The sequence below is a fragment of the Dendropsophus ebraccatus genome, chromosome 3 (assembly GCF_027789765.1).
Source record: "Dendropsophus ebraccatus isolate aDenEbr1 chromosome 3, aDenEbr1.pat, whole genome shotgun sequence".
In the NCBI taxonomy this organism is placed as follows: domain Eukaryota; kingdom Metazoa; phylum Chordata; class Amphibia; order Anura; family Hylidae; genus Dendropsophus; species Dendropsophus ebraccatus.
The window spans coordinates 23541990-23562365 of NC_091456.1; the positions used below are offsets into that span (position 1 = coordinate 23541990).

At 45.9% G+C, this 20376-nt stretch overlaps 1 protein-coding gene across 4 annotated transcripts in view; it reads left to right on the forward strand.

Moving 5' to 3' along the window:
- The first annotated feature begins 6403 nt into the window (after positions 1–6403).
- Positions 6404–20376, forward strand: part of MMP11 (matrix metallopeptidase 11) — a 37742-nt gene continuing 23769 nt past the window's right edge. Inside the window, exon 1 of one of the 4 annotated variants that reach the window (XM_069964059.1) lies at positions 6404–7023. In XM_069964059.1, coding sequence (XP_069820160.1) covers positions 6934–7023 — 90 coding nt within the window. In that variant the 5' untranslated portion in view covers positions 6404–6933. Of the gene's footprint in view, positions 7024–18826; positions 18900–20376 lie in introns of those variants that run through there. The other 3 variants (XM_069964054.1, XM_069964060.1, XM_069964055.1) reach the window with 3 other exon arrangements.

Here is a 20376-nt window from a genome sequence, read left to right on the forward strand (position 1 = left end):
GAATCGTCTGCCTCAGGCGGCGCCACCAGCTGTCTTCGTGGGGGCGGCATTCAGTGGCAGATTATAATATGGGCGGTTCGGGCGGCCGCCCACATTATAATCCGCCACTGACTGTACTGGAGCCCCCCCGCCCCCCGGCAGTATCTGTAATGAGATGCTGTGAGCGGCAGAGACTGTATTCATAAGCGCCGCCCTGTAATGAATCAGCCGCGCGGTGCTGATACTACAGCGCGGCGCTTATGAATACAGTCCCCCCCGCTCACAGCATCTCATTACAGATACTGCCCGGGGGCGGGGGGGCTCCAGTACATGCATTCCACGTCCGTGATCCGACAGGATCACGGAACGTGGAATGCAGCCTTAGTCCCTGGGGTGATGCGCGGCTGCCGGAGGTGTCCCGTCCTGTCCCCGGCAGCGCGCGCATCAGAGAGATCCCCGTGCGCCGGAAGTCACAGCCACAGGCACACGGGGAGCTCTCTGATGCGCGCGCTGCAGGGGACAGGACGGGACACCCCGGGCAGCCGCACATCAGCCGGGACCAGACCAGAGAGGCTCGACGGGGGAACGGAGGGCAGGTGAGTTATGTGCTGTTTCTTGTTTTATCTGCTGTGCAGGGGGGGGGGACCATCTATAAGGGAGGGGGGAAAGAGGGGGACCATCTATAAGGTAGGGGGGGGGGGGAAGGGGACCATCTATAAGGGGGGGGGAGAGGGGGACCATCTATGAGGGGGGGGGGAAGGGGACCATCTATAAGGGAGGGGGGAAAGAGGGGGACGATCTATAAGGGGGGGGGGAAAGAGGGGGACCATCTATAAGGGGGGGGGGGACCATCTATAAGGGGGGGGAGAGGGGGACCATCTATAAGGGGGGGGGAGAGGGGGACCATCTATAAGGGAGGGGGGAGAGGGGGACCATGTATAAGGTAGGGGGGGGAAGGGGACCATCTATAAGGGGGGGGGGGGAGAGGGGGACCATCTATAAGGGAGGGGGGGAGAGGGGGACCATCTATAAGGGAGGGGGGGAGAGGGGGACCATCTATAAGGTAGGGGGGGGAAGGGGACCATCTATAAGGGAGGGGGGGGAAGGGGACCATCTATAAGGGAGGGGGGAAAGAGGGGGACGATCTATAAGGGAGGGGGGAAAGAGGGGGACCATCTATAAGGGGGGGGACCATCTATAAGGGAGGGGGACCATCTATAGGGGGGGGAAGGGGACCATCTATAAGGGAGGGGGACCATCTATAGGGGGGGGAAGGGGACCATCTATAAGGGAGGGGGGAAAGAGGGGGACCATCTATAAGGGGGGGACCATCTATAAGGGAGGGGCGGGAGGGGGACCGTCTATAAGGGGGGGGAAGAGGGGGACCATCTATAAGGGGGGGAAGAGGGGGACCATCTATAAGGGAGGGGGGAGAGGGGGACCATGTATAAGGGGGGGAGGGGGACCATCTATAAGGGAAAGGGGACCATCTATAAGGGAGGGGGAGAGGGGGACCATCTATAAGGGAGAGGGGGACCATCTATAAGGGAGAGGGGACCATCTATAAGGGGGGGGAAGAGGGGGACCATCTATAAGGGAGAGGGGACCATCTATAAGGGGGGGGAAGAGGGGGACCATCTATAAGGGGGGGGGAAAGAGGGGGACCATCTATAAGGGGGGGAGAGAGAGGGAAGAGGGGGACCATCTATAAGGGAGGGGAAAGAGGGGGACCATCTATAAGGGAGGGACCATCTATAAGGGAGGGGGGAGAGGGGGACCATCTATAAGGGAGAGGGGACCATCTATAAGGGGGGGAAGAGGGGGACCATCTCCTAAAAGATCAGCACCCTCCTCTCCTGACATCCTCTGTGCTGCTGTGACCTCTCCTAAAAGATCAGCACCCTCCTCTCCTGACATCCTCTGTGCTGCTGGGACTTCTCCTATAGGATTAGCACCCTCCTCTCCTGACATCCTCTGTGCTGCTGGGACCTCTCCTATAGGATTAGCACCCTCCTCTCCTGACATCCTCTGTGCTGCTGGGACCTCTCCTATAGGATTAGCACCCTCATCTCCTGACATCCTCTGTGCTGCTGGGACCTCTCCTATAGGATTAGCACCCTCCTCTCCTGACATCCTCTGTGCTGCTGGGACCTCTCCTATAGGATTAGCCCCCTCCTCTCCTGACATCCTCTGTGCTGCTGGGACCTCTCCTATAGGATTAGCCCCCTCCTCTCCTGACATCCTCTGTGCTGCTGGGACCTCTCCTATAAAGTCAGCCCCCTCCTCTCCTGACATCCTCTGTGCAGCAAGGGACCAAACATTATGTTTATTGGGGACAGCAGTGGGGGGGGGGGGGGCAGTAGTGGATTATAATGTGGGCGGATTGACGGGGGGGGGGGGGGGGGCGTCATTCTATAGTTCGCCTCGGGCAGCAGAGAGGCTAGAATCACCCCTGCTAACAGGACATGCTTTATATCGCATCTACTGTTGATTTACATTTTGAAAGTTATTACAGGGACCCTTTAAACTGTATTTTTAAAGATACAGATTAGCTCAAAGCTCTTACAAAGTGAGAGCTCTTTCTTTTGAAGTATACAGCATGTTAAAAGTTTTGTCAGGGAGAGTGTCTACAAAGGAGAGGATGTAAGGCCATGTTCACACACATGTTCCACGTGCTAATTTTGCTATTATCTAAGAATAGTGCAAATAGTGATAGACAGTCAAGTCTACAAATCCATACAATACTTTGTAATATGTGAAGAGTTTTCCACATTTTATCCGTGCTGGCGGCTTCGGGGACAACACAAGTTTTATTTATTTTTTTTGCTAACAGACTGTTGTAGACCCGTACTATAACCCCATTTGAACAGGTGATTTCTCCATATTCTGCTGCCAAAAAAGGTGGACTACACGCTGACAGATCCAGATTTCATGCATATTGGAATTTCAATTCCAATGTTGTCTAGGACCACCACTCTGCTCTAAAAGCAGTGGTCTGGCCGATGTATATGTAGCTATTATGTAGATGTATAGAGCTATAGCGTATCAATTGTACTGTATACAAATATGTAAACTATCATTGTGGGAGATTTATCAAACATGGTGTAAAGTGAAACTGGCTCAGTTGCCCCTAGCAACCAATCAGATTCCACCTTTCATTTTCCAAAGAGTCTGTGAGGAATGAAAGGTGGAATCTGATTGGTTGCTAGGGGCAACTGGGCCAGTTTCACTTTACACCATGTTTGATATATCTCCCCCATTATATATCTATATATACACACCAGCCAGACCACTGCTTTTACAGCAGAGTGGTGGTTTGTAACCTAGACAACCGGCTGTCAACAATGGGAGGGAAAGAGCAGCATATCAGAAGGAGGAATGTTTGTAAGATGAATATTTCACATGATGAGTCCTACAAGTACAACTATGTTAGCTGAGAGGGAATATCCCTTTAAGTTTAAAATTCCTTTAATCGCTGTATTAGTGATGGATGTATTTATGTTGGTGAGAAAGCCATAGTTGTCAGAAGACTGACACACATATCGGCCTGCACTGATCTATGGAGGACTGTAAACACTTGCACAAGCAGGTGTCAGGTGAAGGGACACCTGGTGTTTGCACCATGTTTTGGTTTATGCCGGATTCTTTCCTGGACCTCAGAGGGATATGGTTTAGTCTGTCTCTTTCAGGAACGGTTTGTATCGGTTTGGATTGAATTCCTGCAGACTGTTTGTTTGTACATAGGATGGGGCTGAGTGATGTGATGGATGAACCTTCTGCTGTGTGTAACAGAAAGACGGCCTTACATGTGAGGGTATATTCTTATGCTGAAAATTTGTTGCAGAAATGCATGAGACTGAAGATCAGTTTTAGGCTGGGTTCACACTACGTATATTTCAGTCAGTATTGTGGTCCTCATATTGCAACCAAAACCAGGAGTGGATTAAAAACCATACCTCCCAACTTTTGCAAAGCACAAAGAGGGACATGTGTGCCGCGGTCCCCATAGCCACGCCCCCATAGCGACCCTCCATAGCCACACCCCCATAGCGACCCTCCATAGCCACGCCCCCATAGCAACCCTCCATAGCCACTCCCCTACAGTCACCACATGCTGCTGACTGAATAGTGCCCTATACAATATCCAAACCCCCCAAAAAATGCCCTATATAGTATCCAATCCCCCATTATAGTGCCCCACATAGTATCCAATCCCCCATTATAGTGCCCCACATAGTATCCAATCCCCCACATAGTGCCCCACATAGTATCCAATGCCCCCATATAGTGCCCCATATAGTATCCAATGCCCCCATATAGTGCCCCACATAGTATCCAATGCCCCATATAGTGCCCCACATAGTATCCAATGCCCCCATATAGTGCCCCACATAGTATCCAATCCACCATATAGTGCCCCACATAGTAGCCTATGCCCCCATATAGTGCCCCACATAGTAGCCAATCCCCATATAGTGACCCACATAGTAGCCAATGCCCCCATATAGTGCCCCACATAGTAGCCAATCCCCATATATGCCCCACATAGTAGCCAATGCCCCCATATAGTGCCCCACATAGTAGCCAATCCCCATATAGTGCCCCACATAGTAGCCAATCCCTCCATATAGTGCCCCACATAGTAGCCAATGCTCCCATATAGTGCCCCACATATTATCCAACCCCCATATAGTGCCCCACATAGTAGCCAATCCCCCATATAGTGCCCCACATAGTAGCCAATGCCCCCATATAGTGCCCCACAAAGTAGCCAATCCCCCCATATAGTGCCCCACATAGTAGCCAATGCCCCCATATAGTGCCCACATAGTAGCCAATGCCCCCATATAGTGCCCCACATAGTAGCCAATCCCCCATATAGTGCCCCACATAGTAGCCAATGCCCCCATATAGTGCCCACATAGTAGCCAATGCCCCCATATATGCCCCACATAGTAGCCAATGCCCCCATATAGTGCCCCACATAGTATCCAATACCCCATATAGTGCCCCACATATTATCCAACCCCCCATATAGTGCCCCACATAGTAGCCAATCCCCCCATATAGTGCCCCACATAGTAGCCAATGCCACCATATAGTGTCCCACAAAGTAGCCAATCCCCCCATATAGTGCCCCACATAGTAGCCAATGCCCCCATATAGTGCCCACATAGTAGCCAATGCCCCCATATAGTGCCCCACATAGTAGCCAATGCCCCCATATATGCCCCACATAGTAGCCAATGCCCCCATATAGTGCCCCACATAGTATCCAATACCCAATATAGCGCCCCACATAGTAGCCAATCCCCCACATAGTAGCCAATCCCCCATATAGCGCCCCACATAGTAGCCAATCCCCCCATATAGTAGCCAATCCCCGATATAGCGCCCCACATAGTAGCCAATCCCCCCATTTGTGTGGCCCGACCAGAAAAACAATAAACCAGTAACTCACCTGTCCACCGGCCCCAGCAGCTCCTCTCCCGGCAGAGCCCGCACTCCCGTCATCCTCCGGGGCGGGCAGCGGGGTATACAGACACTGACTGTGCCGGAAGTAATTCATGACAGAGGCTGCAGGCTGCAGCCGTTGTTTTAGAATAACAGCAAATATTTGCCTTTAAATGGCAGCCATCCACTCAATTTCAACATTGTGTGATCAGATCCTTTCTGTGTTTTTAATCCACTCCTGGTTTTGGTTGCAATACTGATTGAAATATAAGTAGTGTGAACCCAGCCATAGGGTGCGTTTACACCTACAGGATCCGCAGCAGATTTTGTACAGGAGAAGCCCTGCAACATTCTTAGATAAAGTATGGTGTTTAAACAAGGGCTGCAAGGACATCGGTAACAGTGTCCCCGCAGCCCTCGCTAAAAAATTATTGGGCCGTGTAACAGGCCCAGTAAACGAGCGCCGATCTAGCAGATCAGCGCTCATTTACATTATTGATCGGGCCCCCATCGGCCCCTGGAATGGGTACGTTCAGACTGAGTAAAACAGGCACGCCGTGTACTCCACTTGGAATCCCGCCTGCCTCAGTGTCTCAATGTAATGTGTTGCGCATCTCCCCCCCGGCTCTCCCCCCAGCCCTCCCTCCGGATCTCCCCCAGGCAGCAGGTAGGGGGGCAGCCTTACTTTCGGGTTGTGCCTTAGTTTAGGGTGGGGGTTCCTTACTTTTGGAGGGTGCCTTATTTTCGGCGGAATGCCTTATTTTAGGCTAGTTGGTAGGCTAGTTGGGGTATCTTATTTTAGGAGGATGTCTTATTTTCGGGGAACCACGGTAGTAGACAGAACTAACGGATATGAGCAGCTTCCAGACACCTGTAGTGTTGCTTATCTTATAGGGAAATGATAGAATTTGACAGACAGAATACAAAGGGTTCAGTGTTCTTCATCAGTGAAGTTTCTGGTAGTTCAGTATATTCAGTGGGATCTTCAGGCGACACATAGTGACAATTCCATCCAGTCCATGGCGGAATCTTTTGACACATTTGTTACCTCTTTATTAATAGCTATCTCTTTGTACTTATTAATTCCTCCCCTACAGTAACGCTCCACAGTGTAAACTATCAGTAAGTCCTTAAGACCTCTTTCTTCTTCATTTTTTTTTTTTTTGTTTATAGGAAGGAGATTACCCGTCTCCCTCCTCCTCTCCAAAATGAACCCCTCTCCTTAGTCAACCCCTCTGTCTCTCTCCACTTCCCAAACATTTAGCACGTGATGCTGTTCAGATGTGTCACTTCAGGCCATAAAAGTGAAGAGAGAGAACAAAAGGCACAGAGGAGTATAAATCCCCAGCAGGGATTCTCTGCTCACTGACACAGGCACCAGGCTGTTCCTCCACACATACACATCCAGGAGAGCAACACAGAAAGAAAGGAACAAAGAGGCTGCTGCCCATAGAGTAAGCACTACTACCTCCAGCAGACAACCTGTGCCCTGCCCTGAGGATGCATCTCCTCCTTATCCTGCCTGCCCTGTGCCTACTGGGGGCACAAACAGCAACTTTACCTCTCAGGACCTCCAAGCAGAAAAGCCAGGTGAGCCGCACCTATAGCATATATATGATTTCATGTCCTTCTGTATTTGTTCTTTATGTGCTTAGAATGTGGGCGAATACATTGGCACAATTCAGGATGAATGAATACATGGTGCTATGTGCTGAGACAGCAGTTTGTTTGCATGAGTTGCCTTCCCCTTGCACTTTTAGTTCTGTGTTAAATTCTCAGCTTCTTTCTTGGTAAAGTGTTTTTTTTTTTACTACAGATATTCAATTGTATTTTAAATATTCTGTCTAATTAAAATGAGATAGGGAACTTTGTCTCTCTGGCTGTTGCAAAACTACAACTCCCATCATGCCTGGAGAGCCAAAGCTTTAGCTTGATGGGAGTTGTAGTTTTGCAACAGCTGGAGAGCCAAGGTTCCCCACCCCTGGTCTAATATCATGCCCATGCTGTATAAGTACATGCCAGGTGCCAGACTGGCAAATTTGGCATTCACCAGAATAGATGACATGAAGGATTAGTATCCATGGGCACGTTTTATAGCTTTGTCTATGTTAGCAATATGCACTTGGTCATTCATAGTACCAGTCAGCCAGCGATGGAGGTGCCAATCCTGGCACGCTAGGACCGTTCCTCGATGTAGCTCAGATATCATGCCACATTACAGAAAAAATAATAATCATAGAAATGTGTGTTTGTCCTGCGCATGTTTCCACCTGGGAAGAATGTGCTGCAGGCCTTTAGCAATGCAAGGGTGATGATTTTCTGATTGGATGAGTGTGACAGCCACAGGATGACTCTGGCAGACCCTGTTTGTATAAGGGATGTCATGTTTCTGTGCTGTCAGCTGCCTGGGATTTGGAATCTGCAGGCTGGCGTTTTTTTTTTTTTTTCTTTTTACATATCAGGGTTAAGCGCAGTGTATATAATGACAGCTTTTTTTTTTCATGTACAGAAATTTCAGCTGTAAACCCTTATACCATCATGGGGATTTAAACTGAAACTCAGTCATGTGATGAGAATGTTAGAAAGACTGTATACAATTCCCTCATTCACCAAGCTGGTTTATTTCAATGATGTACTGTATTAGCCTATACATAAAGAATAAGAAAGATTATAGTGGGCTTACACAGTGTGAGTGGGGGGACTTGCATATCTTGCATGGTCTCGCCAAGTGGTTGCATATGACTAAGTTCTGCCTAGAACAAAGAACAGATTTTTTTTTTTTTTTTTACGTATTGAGTTCGGTAAGTAAAAAAGTAGCAATAAGGAGGAGCCAAACCAATGAGTTAATGGGCTGGACTCCTAAGCAGAACAAAGAGAAGAGTTCTCTGCTAAAGTAGAATAAAGTGGTACCCAAGACAGCTCTGTCACCGCTTGCACAGTCCTCGGCATTGACATCTGTATTGCTGCCTAGAAAGTAGAACACCAGTTCACAATGTGGTGGCAGCTACTAGAGCCAACGCAGAACTTGCCCAGATGGATTCTGCGTTCTTGTTCAGAGTTATTTCCGATCTTTTGAAATGTTTATCCTCCGTATAAACAGGATCTAAAAACATTGCACAGACTGAATGTTCAGTGCAGAGGAAAAGGTTGGAGAGATGACAGAGTTATATTAGGGGCACAGTGAGAATAGACAAAAAATATATATAATACGCTGCTACGATTTAAAAAAAAAAAGTAATTTTTTTTTACTTTTTGGTTTTGTGGATGAATATGTATAATGTTATGGTTACAGTAGATGTAGCACTGACTTACTGGAGAGGGACGTGTTGTTGACTAAAGCGGTGTTTATCACAGACTGTGTGTATTCTCTAGGAACAAACTGATCATTTCTATTTTTATTGAAGACTTTATAAAAGGTGATGTGGGTGTTAAATGATTGTTGACAGTGTTTAAACAACAAAATTTTCCTAAAAAAAAAAGTTATTTTAAGTTTTTCTAATGACAGACTGCTTAGCCAATTACTGGCCGTGGCACTGTCCCGCTGCAGTCAGTGATTGGCTGAGCAGGTTGTCACTGCTGAGATGGGTCTATGTCAGAAATAGCAGCCAGAGCGTTGAGTGGGAGACCCAAAGATGTCCCAGGAGGACTCCCGGGGAAGCGTGATAGGTGAGCATAGGTTATTTTCTGTGCAGCTCCAGTTGGAATCCTGACCATTATTAGCAGCCATATGGTTAACGAAACGGCCACGTTTGCCCGATGTGTCCCCGAAGTAGGAGCCTGAAAGAGATTTATAGAAACAAAAAAAGAGCTGAATTCCAGATGTTCTTGTTTTCTGTCCTGCTTAGTCCGGAGAGTGCCAACAGCCAGGACTGAGAAATCCTATCTATAGTCAAGGACATGATATCAAACAGTGATCTCAAGATTTCATTGATAAATTGGATACAGAATTCTCCTGCTGATTTCAACGTATATTTGGTGGGAAGTGGAAGTAAATGTGTCTGCTTTGTGATAGTTTGTTGTGTCACTGGGGAATATTAATTATTACTATGGCAATGTTTGAAGATTTTTTTCACTTTGTGGGCACAGGGCCGGCTCCAGGTTTTTGCGGGCCCTAGGGCAACAGAGCCTCAGCGGGCCCCTCATCCATCCACTATGCATCCATCATGCACACACTATGCACAATCCCTTGAGACACCATTAACATACTAAAACACACATTACTGAGACAGACACTGATTGACACTGACTAGCTGACAAGGACTTACACTGACTGATTGACACAGACACTGACAGACACAGACTAACTAACTGAAAAAGATACTGACTGACACTGACACACTCAGACACTGACACACAGCACTTACAGCTCAGCCTTCTTCCTCTCTTTCGATCTGCTCTACACACTGTGAGGTCGAGGACCTTTGGGTCATGTGATCAGGTCCTTCACCCTTTTCTCTGTCTGTACAGGTCCTGCTCCGTCTCCTGTGTCTTCTGAGGTTGAGCTCAACCTGCACTACAGTGAGTGGGCAGAACATTAGAACACCGGGCCCCTCTCCCTTTCTGGGACCCTAGAGGCGCTGTGGGCCCCGGCACTTACCCGGGTAAGCCCTGTGCTGACACCGGCCCTGTGTGGGCACCATTAGTCTACGAACACAAGAACAAGAGGACAGTGAGAGGTTAGTGGGGGAAAGTTCAGACGCCAGACAAGAAAAAATATTACTTTACTGAAAGAGTAGTAGATGCTTGGAACAAACTTCCAGCAGATGTGGTGGGTAAATCTACAGTAACTGAATGTAAACCTGCCTGGTATATACATATATCTATCCTAAGATAATAATAAGAAAAATACTAATAGGGCAGACTAGATGGACCAAGTGGTCTTTTTTAGCCAACAATCTTCTACGTTTCGATATGTAGGAGCTGTGTGTGTGCGGAGTATGGCTTTTTTGTCCTTTTTGGCACAGTGTGAACACAGTCTGATGAGACTGCAGTTAATAAAAATTAGTTCCTAACCACATCAAGAGTACACACCCAAAACCGTTGCATGAAAGTAAGCAAGGTAACAAACTTTTGTCTCTGCTAAGCTGTGGTTGTGTTGCAGATTCCCCTGCACCCATCAGGCAGGTCACTCATGTACTTTTCTCTCTCCGGTCATAAAACAAGTCGATATTATCCCTTTACTTCTGTAGACCACCAACGTTGTTAGCTTTAAAGAGGTTGTCCGAGGGATCTAAAAAGTGTTTACACATGCCTGGGGGTATAAAAATAAAAAACAAGATATACTCACCTACCCCAATCCCTTATCATTGCTGCACTGATTCTCCCTACCCCCGGTCTTCTTGGCTACTTCTAGATGGTGCTTTGCCCCCACAGAAACTGCCCCACTTAGGTGAGCATACCCACTTTCTTATTGCTACCCCACTTCCAGGCATCTATAAAAAAAACTTTTGATCCCGAGACTATCCTTTTATCCACTTTACTACCCTACAGTATCAGAGGTGTTGGCATTACACTGGCCTACACTAGCAAAAACACACTTTATCTATTATAGATGGATATTATTGCAACTTTTATCCATAGACCACTAGGTTTATCGTGGGTTAAGAAATTCTGTGGACAGGTCTGATTCATGTGGGCATTGTATGCAGTAGTATCTGGACATTGTATGGTTCTGTAAACTTCGCTGTCGTATGGATAATTCTTTTGAGCACTATGGTGTTTATCTGGCTTAATGGTAAAACATTGCCTAAGTGCATGCACTCATGTCTGCCCTGAGCACTAAGACCTGAATGACAGCTATAGTGAACTCCTGATTAGATACTAGAGCTAAGAGGAGGGGTTGGCGAAGTGGTCAGTGCACGGAGCTCTTGGGCACTGAGCATAAAAGGTCTGTCTCTTGGGCACTTGCTTAAAGGGGTACTCTACTTCAGAAAGATTTAACCCTGTTCAATCTCCACTCATCATCTAAGCTTGTGTGTAATAGGTTTCTATTATATGGATTGGGCCGTTTGTCTGCAGCACAGTTCTGCTGTAAATCCTCACTGCCTGATCCTCTGTCTCCACTCCTCTGTTCTCCACCTCCCTTCTGAGACCAAAGTCACATGATCTCTGTCTGTTCTATTGCCAAGCAAGCTGTAACCCCGCCCACAACTGACATCACACCAATCAGTGATCACCTGGCCAAGAGGTGGGGAAACAACAGAACAGTGACAGCCTCCTGAGCAGTATAGAGGAAAGGAGCCACAGTTGTTTCATCTTTCTCTCGACCTTGCTCTGTCTCTCTGTCTCTCTCTGTATCCTTTTCACATGTACAGAATCCACACAGATTTGATTGAACAGATATCAGTGTAACTAAATAACTGAACAAAGCATCAAATCTGTGCTGCCATAAAATGTGCTGCAGATCTGCTGCGGATCCTGTACATGTGAACGCACTCTTAAGCAGAAGCAGATTGAGCCAGCAATGGGCAGATACTTGGCAGTTGGCTCTGAGGTGCAATGCATGCTGGGAGATGTAGTTTCCCATGGCTGGGTGCCATGATGTAAAACTGGAATCATTTGAGTTTTATTCCAGGGCTAGGGGCAATTTAGACATGTGGGAAATGTGTCAAATGATCCATGGGGGATTGGTGCACCCAAATGCTTTATGTGCCTTTTATTTTATTTTTTTGTGTGATCGCTAGTGTTTGCCTTTAACTTTAAGGCTTTGTTCCCACTCTGTAAAACACCGGCCGTTCCGTGACTCGGCCGGGTCAAAGAACGTCCGATGTCAGAAAAGAGCACCCCGGCCGGTACTGCAGTACTGGCCAGATAATCTTTACCGCCACTGAATTCAGATGCGGTCACATCTGTGCATGCCCGCATCCGAATTACTCAATGCATACAATGAAGCATGCTCCATTGTGTGAACTGACAGGGTTTTCTGCGGCCGATATTCATTTATAAGCGCCCGCAGAAAACTGACACGTCAGTTTCTTGAGGGACCGCTACAATCTCGGCCGGAGTGTATACTATGTGTTTTTAGTCCTCAAACCTGTAAATCCCCTTTAAATGATACTATATGTCACAAGATACTTGCTATTTAATAAATAAAATCAAGAAAAAAGATGTGCATCTGTGCTGGAAATAACTATGAAAATACAGCAGTTTTAGTGTTTCCTAAATATCCTCAGCGCTTCCATAGTGTTTGCAGATAACACCTGCTTACACTGCAGCTGGCCAGAGATCTGCACATACTTGGCCGATGTATCCTGTCTGGGTCTCTTGGCTTGTGCAAGCAACCAGTCATTTAAACAATTTTTATTATTCATGTCGACATCCACATTTGTCAGTAAAATAATTGAACAGTTTATAAAAACAGGGAGATTTATCAAACTGGTGTAAAGTGAAACTGGCTCAGTTGCCCCTAGCAACCAATCAGATTCCACCTTTCATTTTCCAAAGAGGCTGTGAGGAATGAAAGGTGGAATCTGATTGGTTGCTAGGGGCAACTGAGCCAGTTTCACTTTACACCATGTTTGATAAATCTCCCCCATTATGTACAGATGATTATTATTGGTATAGAGTAACCTGTATATGGCAAACTGATGTAAATGAGTATAATCCATGTTCCAATACCATCTGCTACTTCCTGGCAGCCAGCACCATGTGTTGCTAAGGCTGTGTTTACATTGAACTTGTCCTATGCATTGAAAGTATATGTCAGCAGTTTTTCCCAACCATTACCTCTGATGTATACTGGTGTATAGCTGTACAATGTACATGAATGTGCACCATGTGCTGCAGAATACGACTGGTTATATAGGATTTTACCAAAATCATCAAACTGTTGTGTTGTCACCAACATGTCTCATCTTCTTTCATTTAAAGGGGTTATCCAGCCTGGGGGCACTTTTTTGGGGGGACCGGGGAGGAGGTGGCTGAAATAAAAGACGTCCACTTACCTCCCCGGTTCCAGCGGCGGGTACCGCATCACAACGCTCCGGTGCCCGGTTCCCGGACGCTTCCTGGTGTCTGACGCCGCCCGAGACGCTACGTCTCAAGGCCGCTCAGCCACTCAGTGAAGGAGGCGGGATCCGAGCATAACGTAGAGAATAAATGAAGCGTCCGCCTGCTGATTGGATCAATGGGGTCCTTGTTCTCAATATTTTAGGGGACCCCACAGGTCAGACTTCCTGCGATCCCTTAAGGCCCTATTATACCTAGCTATTATCGGCCGTATTTGTATGATAATCGGCCGTTACAGCCAATAATCACTTGGTGTAATAGCTCCTGTTAAAAGGCAACAATCAGCCAACATGCATGATGTCCGCTGATCCTTGTCTTTCAACATGTTGAAAAAAAAATAGAATGATAGCGGCGGTCCATGTAACAGTAGCAGCAGTAGCAGCAGACCGTTGCTCTCTCCTATGGGCCGCCCGGATGACCTAAGGACCCTATTACACGGGACGATTATTGTGTAAAAATTCATTATATCTTTCAAATTTAAACAATAATTGTCCTTTGTAATTGCAGGCAACGATCAAAAAACTGTTTGTGTGTCGTTGATTTAGATCATTGATTAAAATCATTGGTAATCGTTCGCTAATATCCGCATTCGTTGGCTGTAATTCTGCATTCGTTCACTAATCGTTCAGTGTGATTGCACATTGTTCCTTCTTTTGCTGGGATCAGATGGAATAAACGATTGTAGTAACGATTTAACTAACGACTAACGTTCTGTGTAATATGGTGAACAATTTCAGGTTAACGATAAACAATCTCGTCTGCTATAGTTTATCATTAGTCGTTAATCGTTAAAAATAGCTTCATCTAATAGGACCCTAAAGATCGTCCCAGCAGTCCACCTCCCCCTTTGGGAGCATGTAATAGCACCGGCAGCAAACGGGGAGCGAGGAGCAAGCGTCTGTTTTTGGGGCAAACAAGCATCAGACACATTAGGGGAAATTTATCAAGGGCTTTGCGCCTATTTTTAGGTGAATAATTGGATATTTCACTAATTTTTGGTCTATTTCTGAACCCCAAGTTCTGTTTATGAACCCCTATTCGACGGGTGAATATTTTTAGATGCAACTTTTTTTAAAATCTGCCTGTTTTGAGTATTCACCAAAAAATGTGCATAATCCGGGATTAGTGCCCAAATCATCATTTGCGACTTTTTAAAAAGTTGCACAAACGGGTGCAGGCCTACATCTGGTCAGTATCAGGTGAATTTTTGCTACTTTTTTTGCGACTTTTTACTTAGATACATTCACTATGAAAGTTCTACATTTTAATAAATCAGTCACAAGATATTGGAACAAAATATCCACCAATCCCCATCAGAATAGACACACACTCTAGACTCCTTAAGGCCCTATTCAACGGAACGATTATCGTTCATAAACTCGCTCCAACGACCACTCATTAACGATCACTAAACAATTTTTTTTTGCGAACGATAACACACATGGGAACGTAAACGATATATGTAACGATTATTTTGAGGTCGTTACATGGTCGTTTAAAACGTTCGCCAGGGTGATCATGACCGTACGACACACCTACTTTTTTTTAAACCTTTTTACGAACGACTAAAAGATTTCTAATTTTACGAACCGATTAGCGAATTATCTTTCAAAGACCAACGTTTTTTTTCCGACATGCTGAAAAACAATTTTGAACGACATTATATTATGTATATTATGATGCATTAAAACAGGCATGGACTTACAGGACAGGGATATAATATTACCGCTCTATAAAGCTTTGGTGCGGCCTCATCTGGAGTATGCTGTCCAGTTTTGGAACCCGATTCATAAAAAGGATGTTCTAGAGCTGGAGAGGGTACAAAGACGGGCAACTAAACTAATAAGGGGAATGGAGCATCTTAGTTATGAGGAGAGATTAAAAGAATTACATTTGTTTAGTCTGGAGAAGAGACGTTTAAGGGGAGATATGATTAATTTATTTAAATATATAAATGGCCCCTACAAGAAATATGGGGAAAAGATCTTCCAGGTAAAACCCCCTCAAAGGACAAGAGGGCACTGCCTCCGCCTGGAGAAAAAAAGGTTCAATCTCCGGAGGCGACAAGCCTTCTTTACCATGAGAACTGTGAATCTGTGGAACAGTCTACCACAGGATCTGGTCACAGCAACAACAGTAGAGGGCTTCAAAACAGGGCTAGACAAGTTCTTAGAGCAAAATAATATAAATGCTTATGTATAGAACCTATCACCCCTCCCCCTTCCCTGTATCCATCCCCTCCTTGTATATCCCCCTTCCCTGTATCCATCCCCTCCTTGGTTGAACTTGATGGACATGTGTCTTTTTTCAACCGTATTAACTATGTAACTATGTAATTATAACGATTTCGCCTTTGACGTTCGCTCATTTACACCAATTCCGCGAAACAATTATTTTTAATTAGCGAGTTAATGAATGATAATCGTTCCGTGGAATGGGGCCTTTAGTAAATGTCCCCCATTGAGTTTTAGCAATGGCCAATCCTTCATAGACAGGCAGACCCCTGGCTATCCCCTATCCGCCTTCTCTAAAGCATGTGTGCTCGGCTGGAGAACAGAGAAGGACAGCTGCTTATTTGGCTGAATTGAAGGGTACTATGATGCACACAATGATTTATGTGGCCCAAAGACGCAGAGGCCTAAAGAGCTTGGGGGACAGACTGTTATTCATCCTGTCTAGTCTTTATATGTGTACGGGTAATTAGCCCTCACCTGTCTCCAGGTGACTTTGAATTTGAGTCACTGATATCTTCAGACACAGATAAGTGGTGATGTCACAGAAGGGGGCCAAGTTAGTCAAGAGCTTAAAGTGTTTAATGGTCTGAATCCTGAGGCAAAATTAAAGCCTCTGGGTCAAATAGTACAAACACAGACTGTTTACTATAGTCAAGCTATAAACTCCGAAGAATAGGACTGAAAGTGAAGCGTGACAAAAGCCATTCATTCACAACTGGTAATATCCATACAGTAATGTGTTTGCCTTCCGGTTAAAAAACTAAACTAATAACGGTGTAACTAAAGCTTCTCATATTACAGAGGCCGATCTGCAATTTCTACATGGACACTGAATACCCAGAGTCTATAGTCACCAACAATGTTGGAGGTCTCTGCTTGGCTATATTGTGTATATGCAGCCAAAAGCTACCTTCATCCTCAGAGCCCCGTGTACTACAGGGAGATAGAAGCAAGTTTGATACTTCTAACCTACCGTATTTCCGGTGAATAAGACGATCCCTGACTTTTAAGAAGATTTTCAGGGGTTCATCTTACACGGTGGAAAATGTTAACCCCTGCCTGACCACAGCAGGGTTTACCAGCTGTGGTCAGGCAGGGGTTAACTGAGACGGGAGACAGGAACCCCACCACCACCCGACTCCCCCTGGCTGCAGGGCCCCCACTAAAAATAAAACAATGAACTCACCTGTCACCCAATCCCGTTTGCTCACAAACGGCCGCATCCCCACCGAATGCGGCGACCGCTATAAAAAAAAAATTCAACTCATCTCTCACCCATTTCTGGCAGCTGCGCGTTGGCTGCTGGGAGAGCTTCGGGAGAGTGGCAGAGGCACTGTAAATCCCTGAGGCAGCTGAGGGTCACCAAGCTTCTCTGATGAGACGCTCGACTGCCCGGGAGAGCTTCAGGGACCTCTGGTGCAGTTAGTGTCTCTGGATCACACTGCCTGCGTCGGGAACATGACGGGAGAAGGCGGATGCCGGGAATGGGTGACAGGTGAGTTGAATAGTTTTTTTTATAGCGGTCTCTGCATACGGTGGGGATGTGGCTGTTTTTGAGCTCCACCACCGACTATTCTCAGCGTATAAGACAACCCCCAACTTCTGGGCGGATTTTTTTTGGTTAATAAATCGCCTTATACACCGGAAAATCCGGAAATCCGGTACGCATAATTTCCATTTAAAGGTGAACTATCGGCAAATTAGACAAATCGAACCTGCTGATAGCCCCTTATAGTGCTGCTGCTCTCCGCTGGAACGTAACACAAGACAAACACACAGTACAATAAGGGGACATTTGGAATAGAGGAAGATTCAAAATTGGGTGGACAGTCTGGGACACAGTTATCAATGGTAGAGAGGGTGCCCTGGCATATTTTGGCAAATACCAGTAAATATCCACTAGAAATTCTGTAATGCATTAGGCTATGTTCACACAACAATTTTCAAGGGCTGTTATATTTGGCTGTTGGTACATTATTTAAGTTTAGGTTGAATGATGGCCGCTTTCAACAACCTTTTGGGTGTAGCTATTTTTAAAGATCCATTGAATTTTGATGAATAAACAGTAAAAGGATGTCCGAACTAAAATCTGTGTTTGATCAACTTAAAGAGACTCTGTCAGTGGGTTTATTCTGTCTTATGTTAGGATGGCTTACACTAGTGACAGAGAAGCTGAACAGAATGATGTATCACATCAGCACTAGGCTTACCTGGGCAAGTGCCGGGGCACACAGCACCTCTAGGGGCCCAGAGAGGGGCCTGGTGCTCTAATGTTCAGCCCGCTCACTGTAGTGTAGGGTGAGCAGGCTGAACATCAGAAGACAGAGAAAGAGCAGTAATGTTTGTGTCAGTCACTGTGTGTCAGTTAATGTCAGTGTCAGTAATGTGTGTTTGTGTATGTTAGTGATGTCTTATATGATTCTGCCCAGTGTATGGATGGATGAGGGGCCCACTGAGGCTCTGTCGTCCAAGGGCCCGCTAAAACCTGGAGCCGTCCCTGATCACTTACATTGTTCGGTGCAGCTGATTCAGAGATATCTTCCTAAATAACATGGACAATAAGTAGTTGTCTATTATGTGCATGAGCCTAGTAGTCCTGGATATCCATGAGAAGCCAGATAACTCCGCCCACCAGCTGCTGATTGGCAGTTATTTATCCATGCGGTATACAGGGAGTCAACTGTCAATTAACAGCTGGAGGGTGGGGGGAGGGGTGCGGCAATAATCCTATTCTCCTGCTTAATAGGAGAATAGCTGAACAGAATGTAAAACACCAATCTGTTCAGCATTTCTGTCACTTGTTTACTCTGCCCTTGTTTAAGGTACCATACACCTAGTGACAGATTCCCTTTAAAATATCATCCGTTGTATGCTATATAACAGCCGCCAATAAATGTCCTGAACATTAATTTGATGGCCGCTGTGAACAATAGCCACTATTTTATGTATTGTGTGAAGTATTGGCCGTTGGTTCTGTAGACGTCAATGAAAATCATTGAAGGCTGTGAACAACGGCTGTTATAGACAGTTTGTGAACATGGCCTCAAGATGTAACCCTTATTGGGCTTTATTTCTAATTTTATATATATATATATATATATATATATATATATTTATATTAAATAATACCCAAATATGTTGAAATTCCAGATCAGGATTATTGGAAGCTACAGTTACAATAACTATAACCTGGACTACTGTATTTGATTTTTAAGAGGCCTTAAGGTAATTCCCATGGGTATTCTTGTCAATCTTGTCTGTAGCTGGACTACACAGGTACTGACATGTATAAACATAACTTCTACACACACATATACACATACCCAGGTACTTCCAGCCTTAAAGAGCATCCTATATATTTCCGATGAGTAAATGTGGCATAAAAGTATATTTGGAAGAAAATGTTACATATGGAATGACTGATTACAGAGTAGATTGCTATAGTCTTTTAGGTTGTGATTCCTCAGCCCACAGTTATGTGTAAGGTGGGAATAGTCACACGAGCAAAAAAACACTGTGGTAAAAAAAAAAAACTTATGGTGGAAATTATGAGTCTTTTCATGCATTTTTATTTCATTTCTTGAGGGAGAACTCCGGGGTAAACAAAAAATACAGTGTGGGTAGGGGGATGTAGGAACATAATAAAGTATCCATACTTACCTGTCTCCATGCCACCACAGTGCTGCATCACCGCTCACGGACCCCTGCTGGCCTGCTGCAGCTACTGCACCTGTAGTTTCATGACCCAGCTGAAAAATTGCCGCTCAACCAGTCAGTGACTGGGCTGGGACACCACTGCAATAAACTGACTGGTAGAGTGGGCCTGTCCCGCTGGGTCGTGACAACACTGGAACCCAGGAGAAACTAAAGCCTGGCGGCGGTCAGTGATCCTATGATGCGCCGATGCTGTGGCACGAGGATTGGTAAGTATAGACCCTTAATTATTTAACTGCAACCCTATGTCGGCCCTTGATTTTTCATTTTGGCCTAACTTCTCCTTTAACACTCCCATTGATTTCAATGGGGACATTTATGCAAAACTGCAATGAAAACTGTCACTTCTTAGTAGGATCCTGGCTCTCTATTTATTTATTTATTAGCCAGCGCCAACCTACTTTGTGGCCATAAGATTCACAATCTGCAATTTAAAGCAACTCTGTACCCACAATCTGACCCCCCCCCCCCCAAACCACTTCAGATAGTTGCTTTTAATCCAAGATCTGTCCTGGGGTCCGTTCGGCAGGTGATGCAGTTATTGTCCTAAAAAACAACTTTTAAACTTGCAGCCCCATGCCAAACGGCCGTGGCCTAGAGTATCTGTGCTCTAACCTTGCACCACCCCTCCGTCCCTCCTCCCCACCCTCCTCATCATTAGGAATGCCACTGGCAGGATTTTTTCTATTCCTCTGCAGTGAACATTGCACAGGTACCTTAACAATCCAGCCCATGTACCCTGCTGACACAGGTGATGAATAGGAGAAAATCTGCCTTGGGCATTCCTAATGATGAAGAGAGCGGAGAGGAGGGAATGCACAGACACTCTAGGCCACTGCAGTTTGGCACAGGGCTGCAAGTTTAAAAGTTGTTTTTTAGGACAAAAACTGCATCACCTGCCGAACAGACCCCAGGACAGAACTTGGATTAAAAGCAGCTATCCGAAGGTACAAGTGGTTTGGGGGGGGGGGGGGGGGGGGGGTCAGAT